The following is a 23,673-nucleotide window of genomic DNA, read 5'->3' as shown; positions in this document are numbered from 1 at the left end:
GAGGAAATAATGATTTACTTCTATTATAGGTTCATATATATTCCAATTCACGTCTATTTCAGGTCATCAAAGGGACTCAGGTGTGTGATTGTTTTTCTAACTTCTATCCAGTGCAGCCTAATATAGATAAGAACGTTTTCTGGGGAGGAGGGGGTTTGGGGGCAGCAGGATCTTTAGAAATGGCCTATTTTTGAATGAAGTAGTGGCACTTTGGGGAAAATATTATTAACACAATCATCAAGGTTTTTTTTGTACCAGTCTCAAATTTTGTGCAAGACACATTTGCATAAAAACTGCCAATTATTTACTTCCCTCATCACTTTTTTTGACGGGGTTTCATGGGGACGAGGCCACCAAATTTACCATAATTTACATTGAAGTTGATGTAAATTGTGGCAAAAATGTATGTAACTGAAATGTTGTTCTTGGTGTATTTCTCCCCAATGCCTGTTGTAAGAGGGACAGTCTACTGAGGCTCCAAAAAAGCTTTTACCTTTCTTTTTTTCTTTTTTCTTTTTATTTATTAAAGCTTACCTCCGACAATGTTGGCCAAAGTAAAATAAAATAATTAATTAAAATAATCCCCCATGTGAGCTGAACAAATTGAACTGAAATATGTTTAACTTACACCTATAGGGCGGAAATTTATCAAGCTGTTTGGATAGATTTTTTTGCCTACTTTTGTCACACTTGCGCTGTCACTTTTTTCTTTTTTTCTTTTTTTATGCAACAAACAAAATAGATTCAAAATCCAAAGTCTTCTATTTTGAATAACGAATTAACTATATGCGACTTATGCAAAGGTTGCAAACTTAAGTAAGACTTGACCAAAGGCCATGTGCCAAAATGATAACTATAGCCCAAAAACACTGCACAAAAACAAAACAAAAAACAATACACACATATAGTTTTCCACAACAAGAATTGATAAATACCCCCATAGCTTTGGATATTTTGCTGATATTCATTTCCCCCTAAAGCTAGAAACTGAGGGTTTATTTGGCCACTTCTCAGGGGACTATGCTTTATGCATAGTTTTCTTCCTGCACATGCTGCCTTGTAGTACCGTATATACTCGAGTTTAAGCCGACCCAAATATAAGCCGAGGCCCCTAATTTTACCCCAAAAACCCAGGAAAAGTTAATGACTCGACTATAAGCCTAGGGTGGGAAATACATCATCAGTGGTCTTCAACCTGCGGACCTCCAGATGTTGCAAAACTACAACTCCCAGCATGCCCGGACAGTCATCGGCTGTCTGGGCATGCTGGGTGTTGTAGTTTTGAAACCTCTGGAGGTCCGCAAGTTGAAGACCACTGCGACCTTCGTCATCATCCAGCCCCCCCCCCCCCTTTTGTTTTGTACTCTCCTCCCCTCGGCGGGAAGTTAGGGTGAGCTGTTCCGGGCCATCTATGCTGCAGGGACCGTCCGGTGGGGATGGTTAGTCGTTCCGGGCTGTCCATTTTCACCAGGGGGGGCCTCTTCTCCGCGCTTCAGGCACGGACTAGTGACGTTGCCTTGACGACGACGCACAGGGATGTTGCGCATGAACGTCCCTGTGCGTCGTTGTCAAGGCAACGTCACTACTCCGGGGCCGGGCCCGAAGCGCGGAGAAGAGGCCCCCCCCGGTGAAAATGGACAGCCCGGAACGACTAACCATCCCCACCGGACGGTCCCTGCAGCATAGATGGCCCAGACCAGCTCACCCTAACTTCCCGCCGAGGAGAGGTGAGTGCAAAACAAAAAGGGGGGGGGGGCTGGATGATGACGAAGGCCGCAATGGTCTTCAACCTGTGGACCTCCAGGAGTTTCAAAACTACAACACCCAGCATGCCCGGACAGCCGTTGGCTGTCCAGGCTTGCTGGGAGTTGTAGTTTTGCAACATCTGGAAGTCCGCAAGTTGAAGACCACTGATGAAGGGATTGACAGGCGGAGAGTTCAATCGTGCTGAAAAACACGGCTTATACTCGAGTATATACGGTAAGCATCTAGGTGGAAATTTATCAAGCTTTCTACACTACAAATTTTTTGCTAAAGTGATTTTGATAAAAATAAGTTTTGTACACTCTTCTGCTTTTCACTTGTCAGTGGTAAGGTATTTATGAAGTCCAACTTAAAAAAAAAAAGTTGCAGATTTGTTGGATAACCCTCAATTACACTACAAACATACACCAGCCCAGACCTGGCTACCGAACTGGCTGTAGACAGCATTTAAATGTCGCATGGGTGAAAAAAGTCTTAGAAAAGTTGCAGAGAAAGAGTCATACGAAGTGGTGTTCTGAAGTGAAATTTCCCTAAAATGTGTACTAGCCCCAAATTTATCACATGCCCTGCAGCATTTTTTAAATTTAGTGCAACCACACCATCAAAACCTGTGTATAACATCAGTGTACCTAGCTGTGCCACGCCATGCATTGCACGCTCTTTCTGAGTTTGGTCTCCTGCCTGGCTGGGAGGAGACCAAACTAACTGTTTGACTTGTGGCAGGGAACAGAACAGAGCCACCTAGTGGCTGTTTTTTTCAATCACATTAAAAACATATCAAGGTTTTTAAAGGAAAACGGTCATCCTGTTCACCCACACTAAACCCAATACACCAGGTTATAGATGCGGGGTCAGTGAGTTAAATACACACCTTCAGTCCGGCACACGGTCCCTCCAAAGGTCCGCTTCTATCTTCGGTAAATTGCGCACAGGAGGCGGGCCCGTAGGGTAAATTTGAATATTCATTGACGCTGGCCACGTGAGCGCTTGCGCCTACTGAGAGCTTATGTAACCAGTGACCATAAATATTCAAATTCACCCGGCGGGCCCCAAGATAGTAGTGGCTACGGATTCAGTTGCCAAGGGAGCATTATTTGGACAATGAATAAGCTGTATACAGAGGAATACAGGAAATGACAGGGAAAGTCTGCAGCCAAATGATGCAAGTAAGTTAAATAAAGGATATTGAAAGTGATTTAGGCATGCAAAGAAACTTAAAGGGGTACTCCCACCCTAGACATCTTATCCCCTATCCAAAGGATAGGGTATAAGATGTCTGACCACAGGGGTCCCGCCGCTGGGGACCCCAGCAATGTTGCATGCAGCACCCACCTGTTTCTTGTCGGCCGTCTCGCCCCCTCCCATAGACTTGCATTGAGGGGACGGGGCGTGACGTCACACGGGGGCGGAGTCCTGACGTCACGGACTTCCGTTCCAGTGGTCGCGACCGAGACCCTCCAGCGCTTCCGGACAAGAAACAGGTGGGTGCCGCATGCAACATTGTGGGGGTCCCCAGCGGCGGGATCCCTGCGGTCAGACATCTTATCCCCCTATAGGGTGGGAGTACCCCTTTAATATACTCTACAGCTGTGCTATACAAAAAAGCTGACTCTATATGGTGTACAGGGATGTGGAATTCCTATCGCCCGACGCCCGGGACAAGCAGTTCTGGGCGCCGGGCAGATGAATTTGTCCGGCCCTTAGCCCGGCTGTCCGGGCATGCCGGGAGTTGTAGTTTTGCAACATCTGGAGGGCCACAGTTTGAAGACCGCTGCATTAACCCCTTCCATGTTAAAAGTTCAAATCACCCCCTTTTTCTATATAAAAACATGCAAACATAATAAAAATAAACATATTTGGTATCACTTCGTGCGTAATTGTACAACTTATTAAAATATAACATTATGTATCCCGTACGGTAAATGTAAAAAAAATACCAAACCACAGATTAGCAATTTTTATAATATCCCAGAAATTTTTTTAAAAAAGCGGTTAAAAAGTCAGATCAATACTAAAATGGTACCGATACAAAAAGCAGATTATGGCGCAAAAAATGATCCCTCATACAGCCTGGTATGCAGAAAAAAAATAAAGCTACAGGGGTTAAAAAATGGCAATTAAAATTTTTTGAAAAAGTCCAGAATTAGTAAAACATGACGTAAACGATACAAATCTGGTATTGCTGTAATCAGGCGCCTAAAGTATAAAACTAACATGTTACCTCAGCCACAAGGTAAATGGCGCAGAAAAGAAAAACCACCAAATCTGCAAAATTATCTTTTACTATTTCAATTTCATTTCCCTAAATGTATATATATATTTTTTTTGGTTCAGAGAATATGTTATTGAAAAATTAAAAGGTGTCATTATAGTAGGTAGTTATGGCTATTATAGGGCGAGGAGGAAAAAATGAGAGCATAAAAGCGAAAATTGGCCCGGACAAGTGGATCGTCATGAGGGACAAGTAGATTTTGCTCCATTTTAGTCCCGTGGACAAGTAGTTTTTTTAATAAAATTTCCACACCCCTGGGTGTATATGGTGCAATATTCCTGTCTAATGTAGAAGAACTGCTAAGATCTAAGAAACACTCAGTAATGCACAAGAAAATAACAAAAAGAAATGACAGAAGAACATAGCCATCTCCATAGCTCATAGCCATCAGCTTTTTAACATGGGATTTTGCAATCAGAGTCCAGTAAGATAGATCTGTATAGGGGACCACTGTGAGAAGCATGCGGTGTAATCCTATGAGTCCTTGTATACAATGTGTAATGACAGGCTGGTCATGTGTTAGTATAGTAGAGCTACATGTGATTTCTTCCTTTACAGGTCGCGGCATATTTTGGCTATGCAGTAGCTGTGACTGATATTGACAAAGATGGGTGAGTAAATAGCCCCAGTTTTTCTTTAAAACTAGAGGATTTAGAGCCATCTAGTGGTTGACCTAAGGTAATGCCACATAAGAACTGTATGGCTTTAAAGAGCGATTGTCAATGAATAGGTAGTGTCTGCAATCAATTTCTTTAAATACATTTTTGCAGGAAAAGTTGTATCATACCCAGTATGGCTGCCTGCACAGTTCAGACAAGGACTGCCACTGGGCATTTTTACAGCTGTAAGGCTGGGTTCACACCACGTTTTGTTAAATACCGTTCCCGTATATGGCTGGGAGGAGGGGTGGGCGGGGCTTAATCGCGGCATCCGCACTCAGCCGTATTCGGGAACCGTATTTAATGTATGTCTATGAGCCGACCGGAGTGAACCGTAGCCTCCGGTCGGCTTCGTTTTCGGCCGTATGCGGTTTCCCGACCGCAGGCAAAAACGTGGTCGACTGCGTTTTTGCCTGTGGTTGGGAAACCGCATAGGCCGAAAACGAAGCCGACCGGAGGCTGCGGTTCATTCCGGTCGGCTCATAGACATACATTAAATACGGTTCCCGAATACGGCTGAGTGCGGGTGCCACGATTAAGCCCCGCCCACCCCTCCTCCCAGCCGTATACGGGAACCGTATTTAACAAAACGTGGTGTGAACCCAGCCTAAGCAAACTGTGGAGGCCCTGATAAGGTCTGACTTTGCATAACAGAACAATTTACGAAATCTAGAAAAGCTAACAAAGTCTGTTATCATCGATGGTTGTCACTGAGGTTTTCCCAGAACAATGTAGGAAACTATTGAAAATTATTTGACTACGAAATTATTTAAAAAAATAACCTGTTAAAAAATGTTCTGCTTTATTGTGTGTCCTATTTGTCTCCATGGTTTTTGACTACAAATAGATACAAATATGCCTCTATCATCTATATTTAAAAAAAAATCCTTCTTTTCATTAGCTCACAGTGAAATTCTCTCATGGGAAGGGGGCGTGTCCCTTCCCTGTGGTGGTGGGAGGTGATTGGTGTGTGGTGGAAGGGGGCGTGTCCCTTCCCTGTGGTGGTGGGAGGTGATTGGTGTGTGGTGGAAGGGGGCGTGTCCCTTCCCTGTGGTGGTAGGAGGTGATTGGTGTGTGGTGGAAGGGGGTGTGTCCCTTCCCTGTGGTGGTGGGAGGTAAATGGTGTGTGGTGGAAGGGGGCGTGTCCCTTCCCTGTGGTGGTGGGAGGTGATTGGTGTGTGGTGGAAGGGGGCGTGTCCCTTCCCTGTGGTGGTGGGAGGTGATTGGTGTGTGGTGGAAGGGGGCGTGTCCCTTCCCTGTGGTGGTGGGAGGTAAATGGTGTGTGGTGGAAGGGGGCGTGTCCCTTCCCTGTGGTGGTGGGAGGTGATTGGTGTGTGGTGGAAGGGGGCGTGTTCCTTCCCTGTGGTGGTGGGAGGTGACTGCCTGTTCATGCAGTCTTGTCCATGAGTTATCTTTTGTCCATGACTCATGGACAAACTGATGCTGCTGCAGGACTGGTTAGTGACCTCTAGTGGTGGGATTTTCAGGAGCTGTTTTCTTAATTAAATATTCAAAAAAATGTAAACAGACATATTACAAAAGGTCTTTAACAACATATAAAACATTTTTGGATCGGACAGTGCCCCTTTAAACCCTTAAGGACAATGTACGTAAATGAACGTCATGGTGCCATGGTGCCAGGGACCCACTGGTAATGGCGGACATCCGCGATCGTGTGGATGTCCGCCATTAACCCCTCAGATGCCGTGATCAATACAGATCACGGCATCTGCGTCTGTGCGGTACTTTAAATGGATGATCGGATCGCCCGCAGCGCTGTCGCTGGGATCCGATCATCCAGCATGGCAGCCGGAGGTCCCCTTTAAAAATGTAAAATAAAAAAAGTATAAAAATTTGAAAAATCCCCATCCCCAATAAAAAGGTAAAACATCAGTTTTTCCCATTTTACCCCCAAAAAAGTGTAAAAATAATAAATAATACACATATTTGGTATCGCCGCGTGCATAAAAGTCTGAACTATTAAAATATATTGTTAATTATCCCGTATGGTGAACGGCGTCCAAAATTGCTGCTTTTTGTCACATTTTATTAAAAAAAAATTAACTAAAAAATGTATAAAAAGTAAAACCTAGGCAAAAGTGGTACTGATAAAAACTACAGATCATGGCGCAAAAAATGAGCCCTCATACCGCCCCATATACGGAAAAATTTGAAAGTTATAGGTGGTCAAAATAGGGCAATTTTAAAAATACAAATTTTGTTAAAATGGTTTTTTAAGCAGTACAATTATAGAAAAGCAAATAACATGGGTATCATTTTAATCGTATCGACCCACAGAATAAAGAAAACATGTCATTTTTACAGGAAAGTGTACAGCATGAAAACAAAACCATCCAAAATTTGCTAAATTGGGCTTTTCTTTTCAATTTTCTTTTGCGCCGTACATTTTATGGTAAAATGAGTGATGTAATTACAAATTACAATTGGTGACACAAAGAAACAAGCCCTTATATGGGTCTGTGGATGGAAATATAAAAGAGTTATGATTTTTAGAAGGCGAGGAGGAAAAAATGAAAACGTAAAAATAAAATTGGTCTGGTCCTTAAGGCCAAAATGGGCCTGGTCCTTAAGGGGTTAAGCATCTCACTACACAAAGTGTGCTTTTAGTATGTTTCCCCAGAGACAGACAGGTCTGCATAGGAGCTATAAGCACCAAATTTGAGATAAACTTCCATGTCCAGATGATGTCACAGTTTCTCTCTATATGACACACATTTTCCCTGCAGGTTTGATGATCTCCTGGTTGGTGCTCCTGTTTTCTTAGAGCGCCGCACTGGTGGAAAGTTGAAAGAGGTTGGGCAAGTTTACGTGTACATGCAAAGGGTGACAAAAATGTTTGGCAAAGATTATCAGATCCTTAGTGGCAACCATGTTTATGGACAATTTGGTGCATCAATTGCTCCATTGGGAGACCTGGATCAGGATGGATACAATGGTAAGAACAAGACAAAACCCTTAAAGGGATTTTCCAGAAACAGAGAAACAGAGCAAACTTCTTCTTGTTCAAAAACAGCACCATACCTGTCCTCAGGCTGTGTGTGGTATTACAACTTCTTTCTATTCACTTTTAAGAGTACCTATCATGATCTAAACTCTCCCTAATCCACCCCCCCCCCATCTGTCCTTGACTCTCACTGACACTATCAGTGTTTCTTTTCATTCAAAGCCCCCTCTTTCTACCTGATTTATTGTCTTCTTGGCTGCTCATTCAGCCATCCTAGTGTGAGAGAGGAAGGGGGCGTGGCCCAGCATAGAGGCTGTGAACACAGCAGCCTGCAGCTCTGAATCTTCTCCTCTCTGTTTACAACTGCATGTGCAGAGAGAAGAAAGATCGGAGCTCACATAGTAAAATGAATGAGGGCATGCAGTAAGGCAAAGTCAGGAGTATGCCCTGCTGTGCATTAAGCAGACAGGCAGGGAGCAGTGCTGAGCTTGTTTGTGTCCTGGCTGCAGTCTGAGATTTAGGACTCCAGCATGAGTCTGAAATTTATAAAAAAAAAAAAAAAAAAAAAAAATGCTTGTGGGCTAGGACTGGTAGGGAGACCCCTAGTGGTCATTTTTTCAAAGTGGAAAATTTAATAGAAAGAAGCCTATTTTTTTTAATAACATGCTATTGGAAAGTTATTCTGCATACATTAATCTATAATATATCAAAAGTTTTTCTGTTTTGGGTCAGTCACATGCTATGGCTGGGTTCTCTCATCCTAGATGTGGCTGTTGGCTCGCCATTTGGAGGAAAATCTGGAGGCGGCTGTGTGTATATATATAAAGGAGAAAAGTCTGGGCTGTCAGCACAACCATCGCAGACCCTGGAGAACCCTTTATCGACACCTTCCAAATTTGGCTTTACACTCAGAGGAGGAAAAGATTTTGATGATAATGGGTATCCAGGTAAGAACCAAATCCAAAGTCTTATGGAATCCATTGCATCTCATTCTCGGTCATGTATTCTGACTTGTGTCTTGTGTAGATTTGATTGTCGGTGCATTCGGAGCAGACACGGTGTATTTATACAGGTGAGAACATTTACACATACCTTCAAATACAATAATAAGGGCCATCTTTGGTGAACACTACTGCATATGTCAGTGTTTTCCAACCAGGGTGCCTCCAGCTGTTGCAAAACTACAACTCCCAGCATGCTCGGACAGCCGAAGGCTGTCCGGGCATGCTGGGAGATGTAGTTTTGCAACAGCTGGAGGCACCCTGGTTGGGAAACACTGGTATATGTTATAGAGGACCAAACTACCAAAGACATTGTCCCCTTTCCTATGAATATCCAGTTATATATACGGTAATATTACATCTATTGCAATAAGAAAAGGTTTAGTGGAAGTGATAGGGGGAAAAAATCTATTTAAAATAACTTTTTTATAGGTTAAATACAATACACTATATTAAAAGCATTTTGTCTGGTCCTTTACTTCATGCACCTTCTATTTTGTCATTTACCTTGTCCCTAGATAGCAGAAAAGTGCTAATAGACACTGTGGTTGACACCAGTGAGCAATACCTCGCAGTGTATTTTCTACTATTACAGCAACAGGAGAATACAGCAGCACACTGCTAGCACAAAGATATAGATAAAACATGATTATATAGATAAAACATGAGTATATAGATAAAACATGAAAAGCTATACAGCTTTAGTGCAATAAATGAAAATATGAAATTATGAAATTATCCTTTGGATAGGGGATAAGATGTCTAAGCACCGGAGTACCCCTTTAACCATACACTCACTGGCCACTTTATTAGTTACACCTGCTCAATTAATTAAAACACAAGGGCCCAGATTTACTAAGAGTGTAGTGTAGGTTTCTTTCTGAGTTTTAACTCGCGTATTTATTAAGGTTTCCCTACATTTAGCACTTTTCCCTACATTTTGCTTTTTTACACATGCTCTGATCTGTCGGGTTTTCCTCAGCTCAAATCTACCACATTTTTCTGTGGAACCTTAGTAAATATGTTGGGTTTTTGTGAAAATTTTAGGAACACGCCCGTTTTAGTGACCACGCCCCCTTTCCCAGACAGCCACGCCCCCTTTTCAGGTTTTCTCAGTAAAATGGAGAGTTAGTCAGTTTTTTTTCAATTCTGGCACAGACAGAATTTCTGGTGCACAACTCGACAAAACATGTCAGGTTTGCAATAGTAAATGGGGGCCATGGTATCCAATCACATGGCTCCATGATGTAAACGTACGTCATGGTGATCTGCACCTGAACGCGCCATGATGTACATTTACGTCATGCAGTGCGATCTGTCTATAAAGCAGGAGCTGTGCTTGCTTCATAGAACATGAGTGACGGCTGATATCCGCAGTCGAAACTCTAAGTCAATGACTGACATCAGCGAGAACAATGTTTGCTCGTTCCCAAGTTGATTGCTGGTTTTATTACACAGGGAAATGTTGATCTGTTCAGCTGATTATCACCCCATGTGATAGAGCTCTAAAGGTGGTTTCACACAGCATAAAAAAGACACTGTAGAGTGTTTTTTTTTAGTTGGCAGTCAATAGGCAAATACTGTATAATACACTGTATCTACAATGATTTATTTTTATTTTTTGTTTGTGTCGTTTTTTTCTCCATTGTAAGGATTTCATACCCTCTTTTATAGAGCCCAGCCTGTGGTTGCCCTACATGCCTCCGTCTCCTTTGTGCCAGGTATCTTGAACCCTGATGTGAAGAGTTGTACACTTGCTTCCAGGAGAGTCAGCTGGTACGTGGCGGAAACCATTGGTATTTGTAGGGTGTGATTACGTAGACACTACACGTAGGGTGCGGCCACTTGGGCAGCTGGCGCCCACAGTCAAGGACCAACACAGTCAATGTAAATATAGGTATCGTTGTAATAGTACTGACACACAGAATATAGATAAGTTGTACTGTAAAGTGCACTGCGTAAAGAGGACCCAACCCCCCCCCCCCCCTCAAAAAAAAACAAAAAAAAAAAAAACAATTGGACCTGCAAAAAAAAAAAAACAACAAGCCCTCTATGTGGATGGAAAAATATCAAAATATCATATGGTAAATGAGATATGGTATTGTATTTTATACAATATTAGTAGGTGTTACAACCACTGTTGAACTATTGAAAGAGAGTAAAAAGGTATGTGACCCTAAAAGGCAGCCCCATGTCTAAAGTTATATCTAGTGCATATGTAACAGTTATCCTTAAGGTGGGGAAGGACCATGCTATCTGTGCTAACCATAGACCCATTTCACTCCTAAATGTAGACTTAAAGTGTACCTGTCATTAGCAAAAACTTTTAATATAATGTAGAAAATAACATATTTGTAATATACATTGGTTAAAAAATGTGTATATTTTTGTCCCTGCAGCTATGTGCTGTGTGTCTCTGCAAAGAGACCAAATGCAGGAAGTGAGGGTGGACAAGCAGGGCTCTGTGCACTGAGGACAAGCAGGGCTCTGTGCACTGAGGACAAGCAGGGCTCTGTGCACTGAGGACAAGCAGGGCTCTGTGCACTGAGGACAAGCAGGGCTCTGGGCACTGAGGACAAGCAGGGCTCTGGGCACTGAGGACAAGCAGGGCTCTGTACACTGAGGACAAGCAGGGCTCTGTACACTGAGGACAAGCAGGGCTCTGTACACTGAGGACAAGCAGGGCTCTGTACACTGAGGACAAGCAGGGCTCTGTACACTGAGGACAAGCAGGGCTCTGTACACTGAGGACAAGCGGGGCTCTGTACACTGAGGACAAGCAGGGCTCTGTGCACTCAGGACAAGCAGGGCTCTGTCCATTCAGGACAAGCAGGGCTCTGTGCAGTGAGGACAAGCAGCGCTCTGTGCAGTGAGGACAAGCAGGGCTCTGTGCACTGAGGACAAGCAGGGCTCTGTACACTGAGGACAAGCAGGGCACTGTACACTGAGGACAAGCAGGGCTCTGTACACTGAGGACAAGCAGGGCTCTGTACACTAAGGACAAGCAGGGCTCTGTACAGTAAGGACAAGAAGGCCCTGTGCAGTGAGGCTCTATAACACTCTCCGGACTCGCACATCAGGAAGATCCACAAGCCAGGAGCCTGCACAGATCCCTGCTTGTCCTGTCCTTACTTACTGTATTTGGTCTCCTCACATAGACACAAATGCAATAGCTGCAGGGACAGCATTTGTTGCCCAAATTTTTTTTTAAATAAAATGTATATTACAAATATACATATAATCGTATTATCATCATTATATAAAAAGTTTTTGCTAATGACAGGTACAATTTAAAATTCTTTGCTATAGTGATTAGGATCATTACGGTTCTTCCTGGTTTGATATCCCCAGATCATGTGGGCGTTGTAAAAAACAGAGACAATACTGCCAAACTCTTTGAAGGAAAACTGTCAGCCTGTTCACCCACACTACACCCAATACACAGTGTGAGTGAACAGGAGTCCAACGAGGGGCACTTACTTAAATGTGCCCAGTAAATCCTGAGATCTGTCCCCCAGGAGATCCTCAGTGAATTGCGCACAGTGGGTGGGGCCTTCACTTGCCCAATTTACATATTCATTGTCTGTGTGGAGTCACAGACAATGAATATGTAAATTAAGTGGACAAAGCCCCGCCTCCTTTGTATGATTCACTAAATTTAGCAGAGGTTCTTCTGGGGAACATATCTCAGGACCTACTAGACATATTTAAGCGGGTTACCCCCTCGTTGGACTCCTGTTCACACTATAACTGAGTCTGGCAGGCAGTTTTCCTTTAACCTTTTATACTTCACTCAACAGAAAAAATTGCTGCTTGTCCTCTTTAGCACAGATGCTGAGAAGGCATTTCACAGGGTTGACTGGGGCTGTTAGAGGAATTCACTGATTAAATTTGGCTTATACTCGAGTATATACGGTAGGTATGCTTTAAAGTTGAATGAGAGATCTGATAATACATTCTATCTAAAATATATCTGAAAAATATGAGTGAATTACCCATTCCTTGTTCATATGCTGTCTGCATTGATGACACCTTTGTGTTTCTTGCAGTCTATAATAGCTAAAAAGCACAAATATTTTTCTTACTTCTGCAGTTACATTACCAACGCTATACCATCAGTACATGTATGGTCCATGACAGAGAAAGGGCTAATTCATGAAAATTACCACTATTTATTTCCATTTTTCCAGCTTTGATGTGATCATCTGCATCCAAGCCTCTGCAAAAACCTCTGGAAAAATCCAGCAAAGCATGCTAAGTAAGAGTATTTTCTTTTTATTTGTTAAATTGTAAAAAAAAAAAAAATGCTAAATAATTGTCTGCCTATGCCAGTGTGGTATCCCAACACCAAAAGCTGTCCTGTGGACTGTGGATCTCTTTGGGCATGCCTGCTGCTCCTGTGATGGGCCCACTGTTCTATTGTTTACTGTGTTTATGCACTTTGCTGTATTTACTGTACTCTTGTATTATATGTGTACCAGGTGACCCATGTTACTCAATACGAACCCCCAAATTGTCCTATATATATATATAGTGTGTGGGGGGGGGGGGGGGGGGGAGGAGTTGCCCCAGTTCAGTGTTTACTCACTCTGAATGAATGAGTCTAAGCTCAGCTTAGAGCTGCTGTGTGCAGAGCTCCATGTGAACTACAGTGTGGAAAGGAGCTGGAAGAATTGTGAGGTGATTCTGATGGAAGCCTGAAGAAAATCTCTTATCAAATCAGCCCCGCCATTCTGCATGTGTTCCCTGTACTGGAGTTGGTGAGTCATACCCTGGCGGTATAAGTCCCATAAGTCCCAGCAAGGCAACAGGGCTCCCAAGGGTTACACTGCATCCCACGCTGCTGTTGTGTTGTATCATCTACACCTGTCTCCGTAAAAGACAGTTATCCGTAACCCGGCGTCAGTGTGTTTATTGCCCCATGCCTGGCCAAGGAGAAGCGGTCTCCACCTCGGACCTTGTATAGGCTAATGGTGCCCTGGCGTCACGATTTGACTGGTATATCTTGCATTCCCATGTCCCCACACAACCAAGGAGTCACAAATAGGATAAACGTGAGCCGCCAGCACACAATTGTTCCCTATGGCTGTGGCTCTCCAGCTGTTGCAAAACTACAACTTCCCTCATGACCTAACAGTCTTCAGCCAGAGGGCCACAGGTTGGGGAACATTGGCCTATGCAATTACCATGCATCTGTAGATTATCCTTTCCCTTGAAGGACAAAAGTGCAGCGTGGTCATTGGGGTCATCTTGCTTTCCTGCCTCCATGGGCCCCATGTTGATGGCAAAAATGGATAGCTGACGCAATGGGTGGAGTACGACAGCCACAACTGGGCTGCCCTTTTCTTAATGGACCCCATGGCAGCTGCTTCTATGTCATTAGTATGTATTCTATAACTAGTGTTCTGTAAATCACTCCCTTTTGAATTTTTTTTCCCATACTTTTAGATCTTTTAGCTGACATTCAGTTGGACAGCCAAAAGAACAGAATTCTTCGTAGAACCTTCTTCATTGATGCTACAACACCTAGCAAAACAGTATCTATCAAAGTGCCAAATAATGGGGCATCTGTGTGCAGTAATGTCACAGCCTACCTGAAGGTATGTATAAGGGGCATCTGATGATAAGAAGGTAGATAGTGTGGTGTGCCACGGGGGTACGATGTGAGGTGTATGGGGCAGATGTTGTAGCCCAGGGGCAGATGGTGTTGACCCCTAAATTTAGTGATGCCAGGGCGTAGTTTTACCGAGAACCTCCCGAACGGTAGAGGTCCTAGTTAGGCAGGGCAAATAAGAGTCCAAGGCCAGGTTAGGGTTAATGGTAGTTTTACTGAGGTAGACAGATGGTACAGTCTTTACAGCTAGGCCAGGATCCCAGAGAGGTGACCAGTAACACAGGGGACCTCGCAGCTTGCTGGGACTTGCAGTGACTTTGACAGATTTTAGGACAGCCACGCTGACTATAATTGACTTTACTGAAGATAGTGACAGCAGACAGAGATGACTTGACTTACTGGCTTGTGGCTGTAATTTAGGCTTGAGGCCTCCAGATGGCCTGGACACTGGCTCTGAGACGTCTGGACTTGACCTCAGCAGAAAGTGTGGTGGAAGAGAGCGATTGTAGTACCTCTCCCTCTTATAAAGGGGGGCTGAGCAAGGAGCCCATAGGCTAGCTGCGGGTCATCTGGTCACCTAGTGCTCTCTGGGTAACAAAACATGGGACTTTAACATGTGACAACCATTATCATGTGACTAACAACCATGTGACCATTTCCAAGGTCCTTTACATTCAATGTACAACTAATTACATTATGGGGTACACTGCAGGTGAGCCCTGGGAATGTACAGGGACTCAAGCTGATAGGACTGTGGGATGCATATCCCTTACCGGGACATCACAATAGATTAGTGGCTACTGTAATGTACCTATCATTGATTCTTTCAGGATGAATCAGAGTTTAAGGATAAACTCAGTCCTATAGTTGTTAGCGTCAACATAACTTTGGCCGTGCCCCCCGCAGGTGTCTTATCTCCAGTAATACAAGGAAACTCCTTTCTTCAAGAGCAGGTAAGATATGGAGATGACACGATCTAAGCAGTGCTTTATGATTCTTACCTACACATCACACCATTCTAGACTATAAATGATAGGTAAAACTCAGATTGCCTGTAAATTAGGGAATACCTTGACTATTGATTTTGATTTTGTTTGCAAGCAAGACAAACAAAAGTGACATTCTATCGCTAAGAATGACACTACAGCAAGTCCTAATGTAAGGCTATCTTAAAGAGGTACTCCGCTCACAGACATCTTATCCCCCATCCAATGGATCTCCGTGCAGCACCCGTGCTGTACCTGGAATTCTAAACACATGAATGAATGGAAGGGGCGTGGCATCACGAGGGGGCATGGGGTGATGTCATGTCTCCGGCCGCCCAAACCCAGTGTTCTAAACATACTGTTTAGGATGCCTGGCGCGGCACAGGTGCTGCATGGAGATTGCAAGACCCCCGCGATCAGACATCTTATCTCCTATCCTTTGGGGATAAGATGTCTGTGGGCAGAGTACCCCTTTAAAGGGGTTCTCCTGTGGAATACTTTTTTTTTTTAATCAACTGGTGCCAGAAAGTTAAACAGATTTGTAAATTACTTCTATTAAAAAATCTTAATCTTTCCAGTACTTATTAGCTGCTGAATACTACTAAGGAAATTCATTTCTTTTTGGAACACAGAGCTCTCTGCTGACATCATGACCACAGTGCTCTCTGCTGACATCTCTGTCCATTTAAGGAACTCTCTAGAGCAGCATGTGTTCGCTATGGGGATTTTCTCCTACTCTGGACAGTTCCTAAAATGGACAGAGATGTCAGCAGAGAGCACTGTGGTCATGATGTCAGCAGAGAGCTCTGTGTTTCCAAAAACCATTTCCTCTGTAGTATTCAGCAGCTAATAAGTACTGAAAGGATTAAGATTTTTTAATACAAGTAATTTACAAATCTGTTTACATTTCTGCCACCAGTTGATAAAAAAAAAAAAAAGTTTTCCACGGGAGTACCCCTTCAAGTCTCTTATGTATGCCCTGCCACAGCATGATGACTTTTTCACTGTTGACCCCAAGACCTCATACCCACATGTAAAGCACAGAGCCATTATCACTTCAGCAAGTACAAACCATGGCAAAAACATAAATATATACAAAAGCCTCAAAAGTAAATGATCCTAAGCACGTTACATCAACAAAAGATGAAACAAGCGTATCTTATGTAGCCAAAATTAATAGTAAAGCAGTAATACAAAGTGGTAAAGGTAACGCCAGGAGCCACCACCACCCCGGATGAAGCCTTAGAGGGCAAAACCTCGGGTGGCTTCTGGCGTTACGTTTAACACTAGGTATAACTGCTTTAATATTAATTTTCATTACTGTGTTTTGCTGCATAAGTGTTTACTATTACGTGTTTACAATTTGCACATGTTTTATAACCAGCACCTACCTCAGCCTGTATTCTTTACGCTTTCAGCTAAGGGTTTTAATTGTATCACTCTCATAACTTTGAATCTTATCAATAATCCTGTAAGCCCTTATGCACTATATTTAGTATATATGAGCCCCCACTATTTAGTCTGCTCTGCGGTGGAGTAATCTCTTTGAACTATACAGTATGTTGCTTTCATTTTTATGTGATTTTAAAAGGGGTACTCCACTGGAAATATTTTTTTAAATCAACTGGTGTCAGAAAGTTAAACATATTTGAAAATTACTTCTATTTAAAAATGTTAATCCTTCTAGGACTTATCAGCTGCTGTATACTACAGAGGAAATTTATTTTCTTTTTGAATTTCTTTTCAGTCTTACCACAGTGCTCTCTGCTGACAGCTTTGCCCATGTCAGGAACTGTCCAGAGTACAAGCAAATCCCCACAGTAAACCTATCCAGTTCCTAAAATGGACAGAGGTGTCAGCAGTGAGCCCTGTGGTCCGACAATAAAGAAATTCAGAAAGAAAATACATTCCTGTGGAGCATATAGCAGCTGATAAGTACTGGAAGGATTAAGATTTTTTTTACATTTAATTAAAAAATCTGTTTAACGTTCTGGCACCAGTTGATATAAAAAAAAATGCTTTCCAGTGGAGTACCCCTTTAATGTAGTGTGTTTATTTGCATACATCTCACAATTAACTGTTATTGCTTGATCTAGATATGCTTGTTTCTTCTTTTAAGTACCTGTTATCAAATCATATTTTCTAAACTAACTCAGATTATATTCCCTAACTACTAACACCCCTCTTGCCCTTAAAAAATGTTCCAAGATTTAAAAAGCTCTGTATCATACTTTTCCCCTTGCTCACATTGTGTGGGCTCCCGGCAGGAGAAAGTGGGCGTTCCCCAGCAGGCGTGACATCCCCAAAGCCTGTGAGAGCTGTGCCTCGCCATACCCCTTCCTGAGTTTGGTCTCCTGCTAGGCCGGGAGGAGACTAAACTAACTGTTTGATTTGCGCAGGGAACAGAACAGAGACACCTAGTGGCCGTTTTTTTAATCACATTAAAAAACATTAAAAAGTTGAGAATTTTAACAGCAAGTAAATAGCAAAGTGTCTCATAATTACAAAAGGAACAATATATTAAAAGTTTAGTTTGGTGAGAGGTACTCCTTAAACACCAATTAATGCTAAATCAGTCTTAAAGGGGTTATCCAGGAAAAAACTTTTTTTTTTTATATATATATCAACTGGCTTCAGAAAATTAAACAGATTTGTAAATTACTTCTATTAAAAAATCTAAACTGGAACCGCCCAGTTTAGAAGCAAATCCCCATAGCAAACCTCTTCTAAACTGGGCGGTTCCCGAGACACGTGTCATCAGAGAGCACTTAGACAGAAAAGAACAACTCAACTTCAGCAGCTCATAAGTACTGAAAGGATTAAGATTTTTTAATAGAAGTAATTTACAAATCTGTTTAACTTTCTGGAGCCAGTTGATGTATAAAAAAAAGTTTTTTTCCTGGATAACCCCTTTAATACGATCCGCTTCAGACTTTTTGCCCAATAGTCTGTAGTCTCCTCATCTGTCCTCCTACTCTGGCTGAAATATGATTTTTTACTTTTATAATTTTACAACTTCTTATAACTCTTACCCTTTGTATTCTAGATTCATATCCTTTTGGACTGTGGTGATGACAACATCTGCATACCTGACCTTCGTCTGATAGCAAGCTGGTCAGTTCTTAGAAGCCCCATTTCTATTTCTTTACTGGTTCTTTGGAACTAACTTGTAGATTTTTTGTATCGTAAAGGCAATTTCACATGTGTGGAGATAATCCACAGCTCTCTGCTGACATGTCTGTCCATTTTAGGTACTGTCCGGAGTAGGAGAAAATCCCCATAGCGAACAAATGCTGCTCTTGACAGTTCCTAAAATGGACATAGATGTCAGCAGAGAGCACTGTGGTCATGATGTCAGCAGAGAGCTCTGTGTCCCAAAAAGAAAACCATTCCTCTGTAGTATAAAGACCCTAAAAAGTACTGGAAGGATTAAGATTTTTTAATAGAAGTCATTTACAAATCTGTTTAGCTTTCTGGCACTAGTTGATTAAAAAAAAAAGTTTTCCACGGGAGTACCCCTTTAAGTCTTGATTCTGTCTGGTGTATATGTCTGTTTTAGGCTAATTCACCCCAATCCATGTACGGATAGGGGAAGACCTATTTTAAGATAGCTGTCCCCTAAATCGACAATTAGCCAACAACTATGTTTCTTGATCCCACCATATATCTGAACACTCAACTCTGCTGTGTCTTCATATGAAGTCTGCTGCCCGGCCTCTCTGTCAGGAGGCTGCAATATACACATTAGATGGTGGTACCTTCCTTCCTAATGGCTGAATCAGACAACACATGTCTAATGTAGAATAGGGCTTTGAGTATAGAAGTAAATATGGTTGTTTTGGGACAGGCAGGGCTGTGCTTTGGTTGCAGGGCTAGATTCATTCATATTTGAAACTTAAAAGGGTATTCCGGGCAAAAACATTTTATCCCCTATCGAAAGGATAGGGGATAAGATGACTGATCGCGGGGGGCCCGCTGCTGAGACCCCACCGTGATCTCCCTGCAGCACCCGCATTCTATGCGGGTGCTGAATCTTCAGTTTCGGAAACCTCAGGGTTTCTGGGACTGGGTACGTGACCTCACGCCATGCCCCCTCCATTCATGTCTATGGGAGGGGGGTTTCCGGGACTGGGGACGTGACGTCACGCCATGCCCCCTCCATTCATGTCTATGGGAGGGGGGTTTCCGGGACTGGGGACGTGACAACACGCCATGCCCCCTCCAATCAAGTCTATGTGAGGGTGGTTTCCGGGACTGGGGACGTGACGTTACGCCATGCCCCCTCCATTCATGTCTATGGGAGGGGGGTTTCCGGGACTGGGGACGTGACGTCACGCCATGCCCCCTCCATTCATGTCTATGGGAGGGGGGTTTCCGGGACTGGGGACGTGACGTCACGCCATGCCCCCTCCATTCATGTCTATGGGAGGGGGCGTGACGGCCGTCACGCCCCCTCCCTTAGACATGAATGGAGGGGGCGTGGCGTGACGTCACATCCACAGTCCAAGAAACCTGTAGGTTTCCGGAACTGGAGATTCAGCAATCGCATAGAATGCGGGTGCTGCAGCGAGATCGCGGGGGGTCTCAGCAGCCCCCCCCCCCCGCGATCAGACATCTTACCCTCCATGTTTTTGCCCGGAATACCCCTTTAAGCTACAAGTAACGTGTTTGGGATTGAAATGGGTTCAAATGCTTTAAAACCATGATATAGCATCCAGAACCTGAAATGATGTGACATGAGTTGAGGTGAATCCATCAGATTGAGCACATTCACTTTACTGGGAGTCAATATATTTGTCTTATTGCTTTCTATGTCTCTTCCAAGGGATGAAAAACCTCTGGTAATCGGGGTGGATAATCTTGCACAAATTGAATTCCATACCAGAAACCAAGGAGAAGGGGCCTATGAAGCTGAACTCTACATCTGGCTTCCTTCCGGGGCACACTACATACAGGTCTTAAGTAAAGCTAAGGTACGTTGTGTACGAATTACAGAAACTTGAGCCAGGATCTGAAGGTGAATTATGGAAAACTTAATAAAACATAGTTTTTTTTGTGTTTCTAGGAAAAAATTATTTGTGGTCCTAGAAAAACAAATGGGACTGAACTTGTTATTTGTGAGCTGGGGAATCCCATGAAACAAGGGGCAGAGGTGAGTTCTATCAAATGTTTTCTGATGTGTAAAGGTTAGAGTAAAGTTATCAGAGCTCTGTCTTGTAACTAACTGGTCATCTCCATTTCCATTACAGCGACGCAGTTCGCTCTATCACAGCTCATTCTTCCCCGGCTTAGGGCAGGTTTCTCCCCCAGTCTCCGCAGAGACTGAGGAAGGTCCTTGTAGGACCGAAACGTCAGCATTAATATTGTGGATTGCAAAACAAATATTTAAATGGGCACTGTCATGAAATAAAAAAATTGATATGTTGTAGTACTTAAGTACTACAACATATCTCTAATATAGTTTAATTAAAAAAAGTGATTTTAAACCAGTTTAAAATCACTTTTAAATTCGGCCACTAGGGGTCGCCCTCCTAGTGGCCGAATGCATTCGGCAGTGACGTCACTACAGAATTTCGTCTCATTTGAGCCTGGCAAATGAGTCGAAATTCCAGTCACTGCGGTGCTCGCTCCCGCCTGTCAATCAAACAGGCGAGAGCGAGCACAGTGAAATCCAGGGCTGCGCATTGGCTCCCTGGACTCTCACACTGGCCGCCTCCCTGCTGCATATTCTCCCTGCAGCAGGGAGGCACATGGCTCTTACCTCTGCTTACAGCCACGGCTCCAGTGGGGATACGCCGCCTCCTCACTGCTGTGTCCTGTCATTACCGGGAGCGCGTTATAAAGAGAGGGGGGCGCCATTTACAGGAGGGCCCATCACACACTGAGCAACAAGTGTATGCCCGGCTTCCTGTCATGCTCCTACACTCTGGTAACTCTCTCTATGGTTCTGGAGGACTTTCAATCCTCCAGAAACATAGAGACAGTTTCCAGAGTGTACGGGCATGACAGGAAGCCGGGCATACACTTGTTGCTTGCTACGGACCCCCGCTCATGGTCCGGCACAGGTGAGGGGGAGGGGGGCGATATTGGTCGGGGGCTGGGTGTCTTCCAACACAGGGTGCCTCCAGTTGTTTCCCCACTACAACTCCCAGCATGCCCTGACAGCAAATAGATGTCAGGGCATGCTGGGAGTTGTAGTGGTGAAACAGCTGGAGGCACCCTGTCAGGAGAACTATGGGCGGAACTCGGCCCCCAGCAGGCATCAGTGACGTGGTGCCTGCTGGGGAAGTCTGCCTGGTAGTGAGCACACTACCAGGCAGACAAAATGCCATTTTTAAGATAATAAAAAAAATAAATAAAGGCAGGGAGGGGGTTAGGGATAGATGGGCAAAAGGCAGGGACAGAAAAAAAAAAAAAGAGGATGGTGGGAGCTACCCTTTAAGTTATCACCCAACAATTGAGTGCCTAGTTTTTCTATACATTTCTTTTAAGAAGTGGGATCCTACTTGAGCACCGTACAAAGCGAGAGTGCCGTATTTTGCCTTTCTCATTACATGACCAGGACGGACAGATCTAAACTGTGATTTTATATTAAACTAGTGGAGTACCTGGTGCTGCCCGGTTTTCCCTACCTTATCCTTGTGGGGGAGGAAAAGCAGCAAAGGAGGAAGCTTTATATAAGTAACATGTGACCGAGTATTATCGAAATATCTCCAGCTGTTTGGAGGTTATGCAGTAACATATATTTCCCATAGACTTGTATGGGACTTTAAATAAAAACCCTGACTCTCGCAAATGGGGGTGGGTAAGGGTTAAATCACCTATCCTATGTTTGTTGTTGACATATAAGTAACATGTGTGCCAAGTTTCATGTTAATATATTTAGCGGTTTGGACGTGATGCTGGAACATACACACATACATACATACATACATACATACATACATACATACACACATACATACATACACACATACATACATACACACATACATACACACACATACATACACACATACATACACACATACATACACACATACACACATACATACATACACACATACATACATACACACATACATACACACATACATACATACACACATACATACATACACACATACATACATACACACATACATACATACACACATACACACACATACATACACACACATACATACACACACACACACACACACACATTGAGTTTTAGACATATACTAGCCTGTCTGTATGTGTATAATGGAATGTATATGTGTGTGAATGTATGCATCAAAATCCTGGAGAGACCCCTGATTTACATAATCAACATTGTTTTTTTTAAATGGTTCTAACTTTTCTGCTCCCTCCCCATACTGTAGATACCTGCTGCCCTACAGCTGACCATCAGTAATCTGGAAGAGAGTGGGAGCAACATCTCTATCCCTATGCAGATAAAGAGGTGAGGCTTAGGCTTCTTCCTTATAGTGCTTTAAACCCTCCATATAAATGCATATGTATTCTCCAGACCTAAATGCCGCTGAAGCGGCGGCCGATGCGCCCCCTCCAGGTGTGGTTTCCCAGTACAAAATGTTGTCTTGTGTGATAAAGCTTGCCTTAGGCATCCTATGTGTCTCTGTTCTATGCCCACTGCTCCATAGTGTAGTCTGTTATACTTAAGTGTAATCCTGTGCTAAGTTATAATTAATTATGTTACTGTCTTTTTAAGAGTGTTACTTTTTAAGAGGGGACCCTGACGCCCCAATGGGAGTCGGTTTTTTATGTAGTGTGAGGAGGGGGGGTAACTGCTCAGTCTCGTCTTGGTCTAAGTCTTGTCAGGAGTTGTTAAGAGGAGAGAGGTAGACAGATAAGGCGGAAAAAGCCGGTTTGGCGGAGGCGCTGCACAACAAGAACATGAAGCAGGGACTCGAGCAGCACAGGACAATAAAATGCTTTTATTGGTATAACGGGGACAACTCAGGTCCACTTACAGTGCTAGAAAAATACAGACATAGTGTATTATTGGGGCCCGATGCCAGTAGGAGCGCAGCAGCCAACTAACACCATTGACCCAGCCCGTGCTTATCGCCGCACCAACCATTCCACGGCTATACAAGGTGGGTATCTCACTGTGGTGTGGTGAAGGGCACACACCAGCAGATACCCCGCATCAGGGAGCACCCCCTGTGTTTTTTTATCCTTCTCCAAGCATATGAGGAGAGAGGCGTCTTTGTCCAGCTCAAGTTCAGTTGTGAGCTGAGGTGTAGTGTGAAGAAGTTTGAGGAGGCCTAAAGAAAAGGAAAACCTTTAAATCTACAGCCACGCAAATCTCAGGAAAACCCCATCGCTCAGGTGAAGTTCAAGCCTGGCGGTAAGCAACGCTCTAGGGGGAAAATAGTTGTCAGTCAGTCTTAAGTGTCTAATTAG

At 43.5% G+C, this 23,673-nt stretch overlaps 1 protein-coding gene across 4 annotated transcripts in view; it reads left to right on the top strand.

The window, feature by feature from the left end:
- The window catches only part of ITGA2B (integrin subunit alpha 2b), an 85,207-nt gene that overhangs the window by 48,487 nt on the left and 13,047 nt on the right, over nt 1–23,673 (top strand). For all 4 annotated transcript variants that reach the window (XM_056548853.1, XM_056548850.1, XM_056548851.1 and 1 more), the window contains 13 exons: nt 30–80; nt 4,595–4,647; nt 7,443–7,651; nt 8,425–8,607; nt 8,687–8,732; nt 10,336–10,437; nt 12,852–12,919; nt 14,110–14,261; nt 15,106–15,228; nt 18,308–18,375; nt 20,087–20,234; nt 20,327–20,413; nt 22,629–22,708. In XM_056548853.1, coding sequence (XP_056404828.1) covers nt 30–80; nt 4,595–4,647; nt 7,443–7,651; nt 8,425–8,607; nt 8,687–8,732; nt 10,336–10,437; nt 12,852–12,919; nt 14,110–14,261; nt 15,106–15,228; nt 18,308–18,375; nt 20,087–20,234; nt 20,327–20,413; nt 22,629–22,708 — 1,370 coding nt within the window. The remainder of the gene's footprint in view (nt 1–29; nt 81–4,594; nt 4,648–7,442; nt 7,652–8,424; nt 8,608–8,686; nt 8,733–10,335; nt 10,438–12,851; nt 12,920–14,109; nt 14,262–15,105; nt 15,229–18,307; nt 18,376–20,086; nt 20,235–20,326; nt 20,414–22,628; nt 22,709–23,673) is intronic.

This window comes from Hyla sarda, chromosome 12, assembly GCF_029499605.1.
Source record: "Hyla sarda isolate aHylSar1 chromosome 12, aHylSar1.hap1, whole genome shotgun sequence".
Lineage (NCBI taxonomy): Eukaryota > Metazoa > Chordata > Amphibia > Anura > Hylidae > Hyla > Hyla sarda.
Note: the sequence above shows the minus strand (reverse complement) of the source record. Positions and strands in the feature narration are given on the sequence as shown.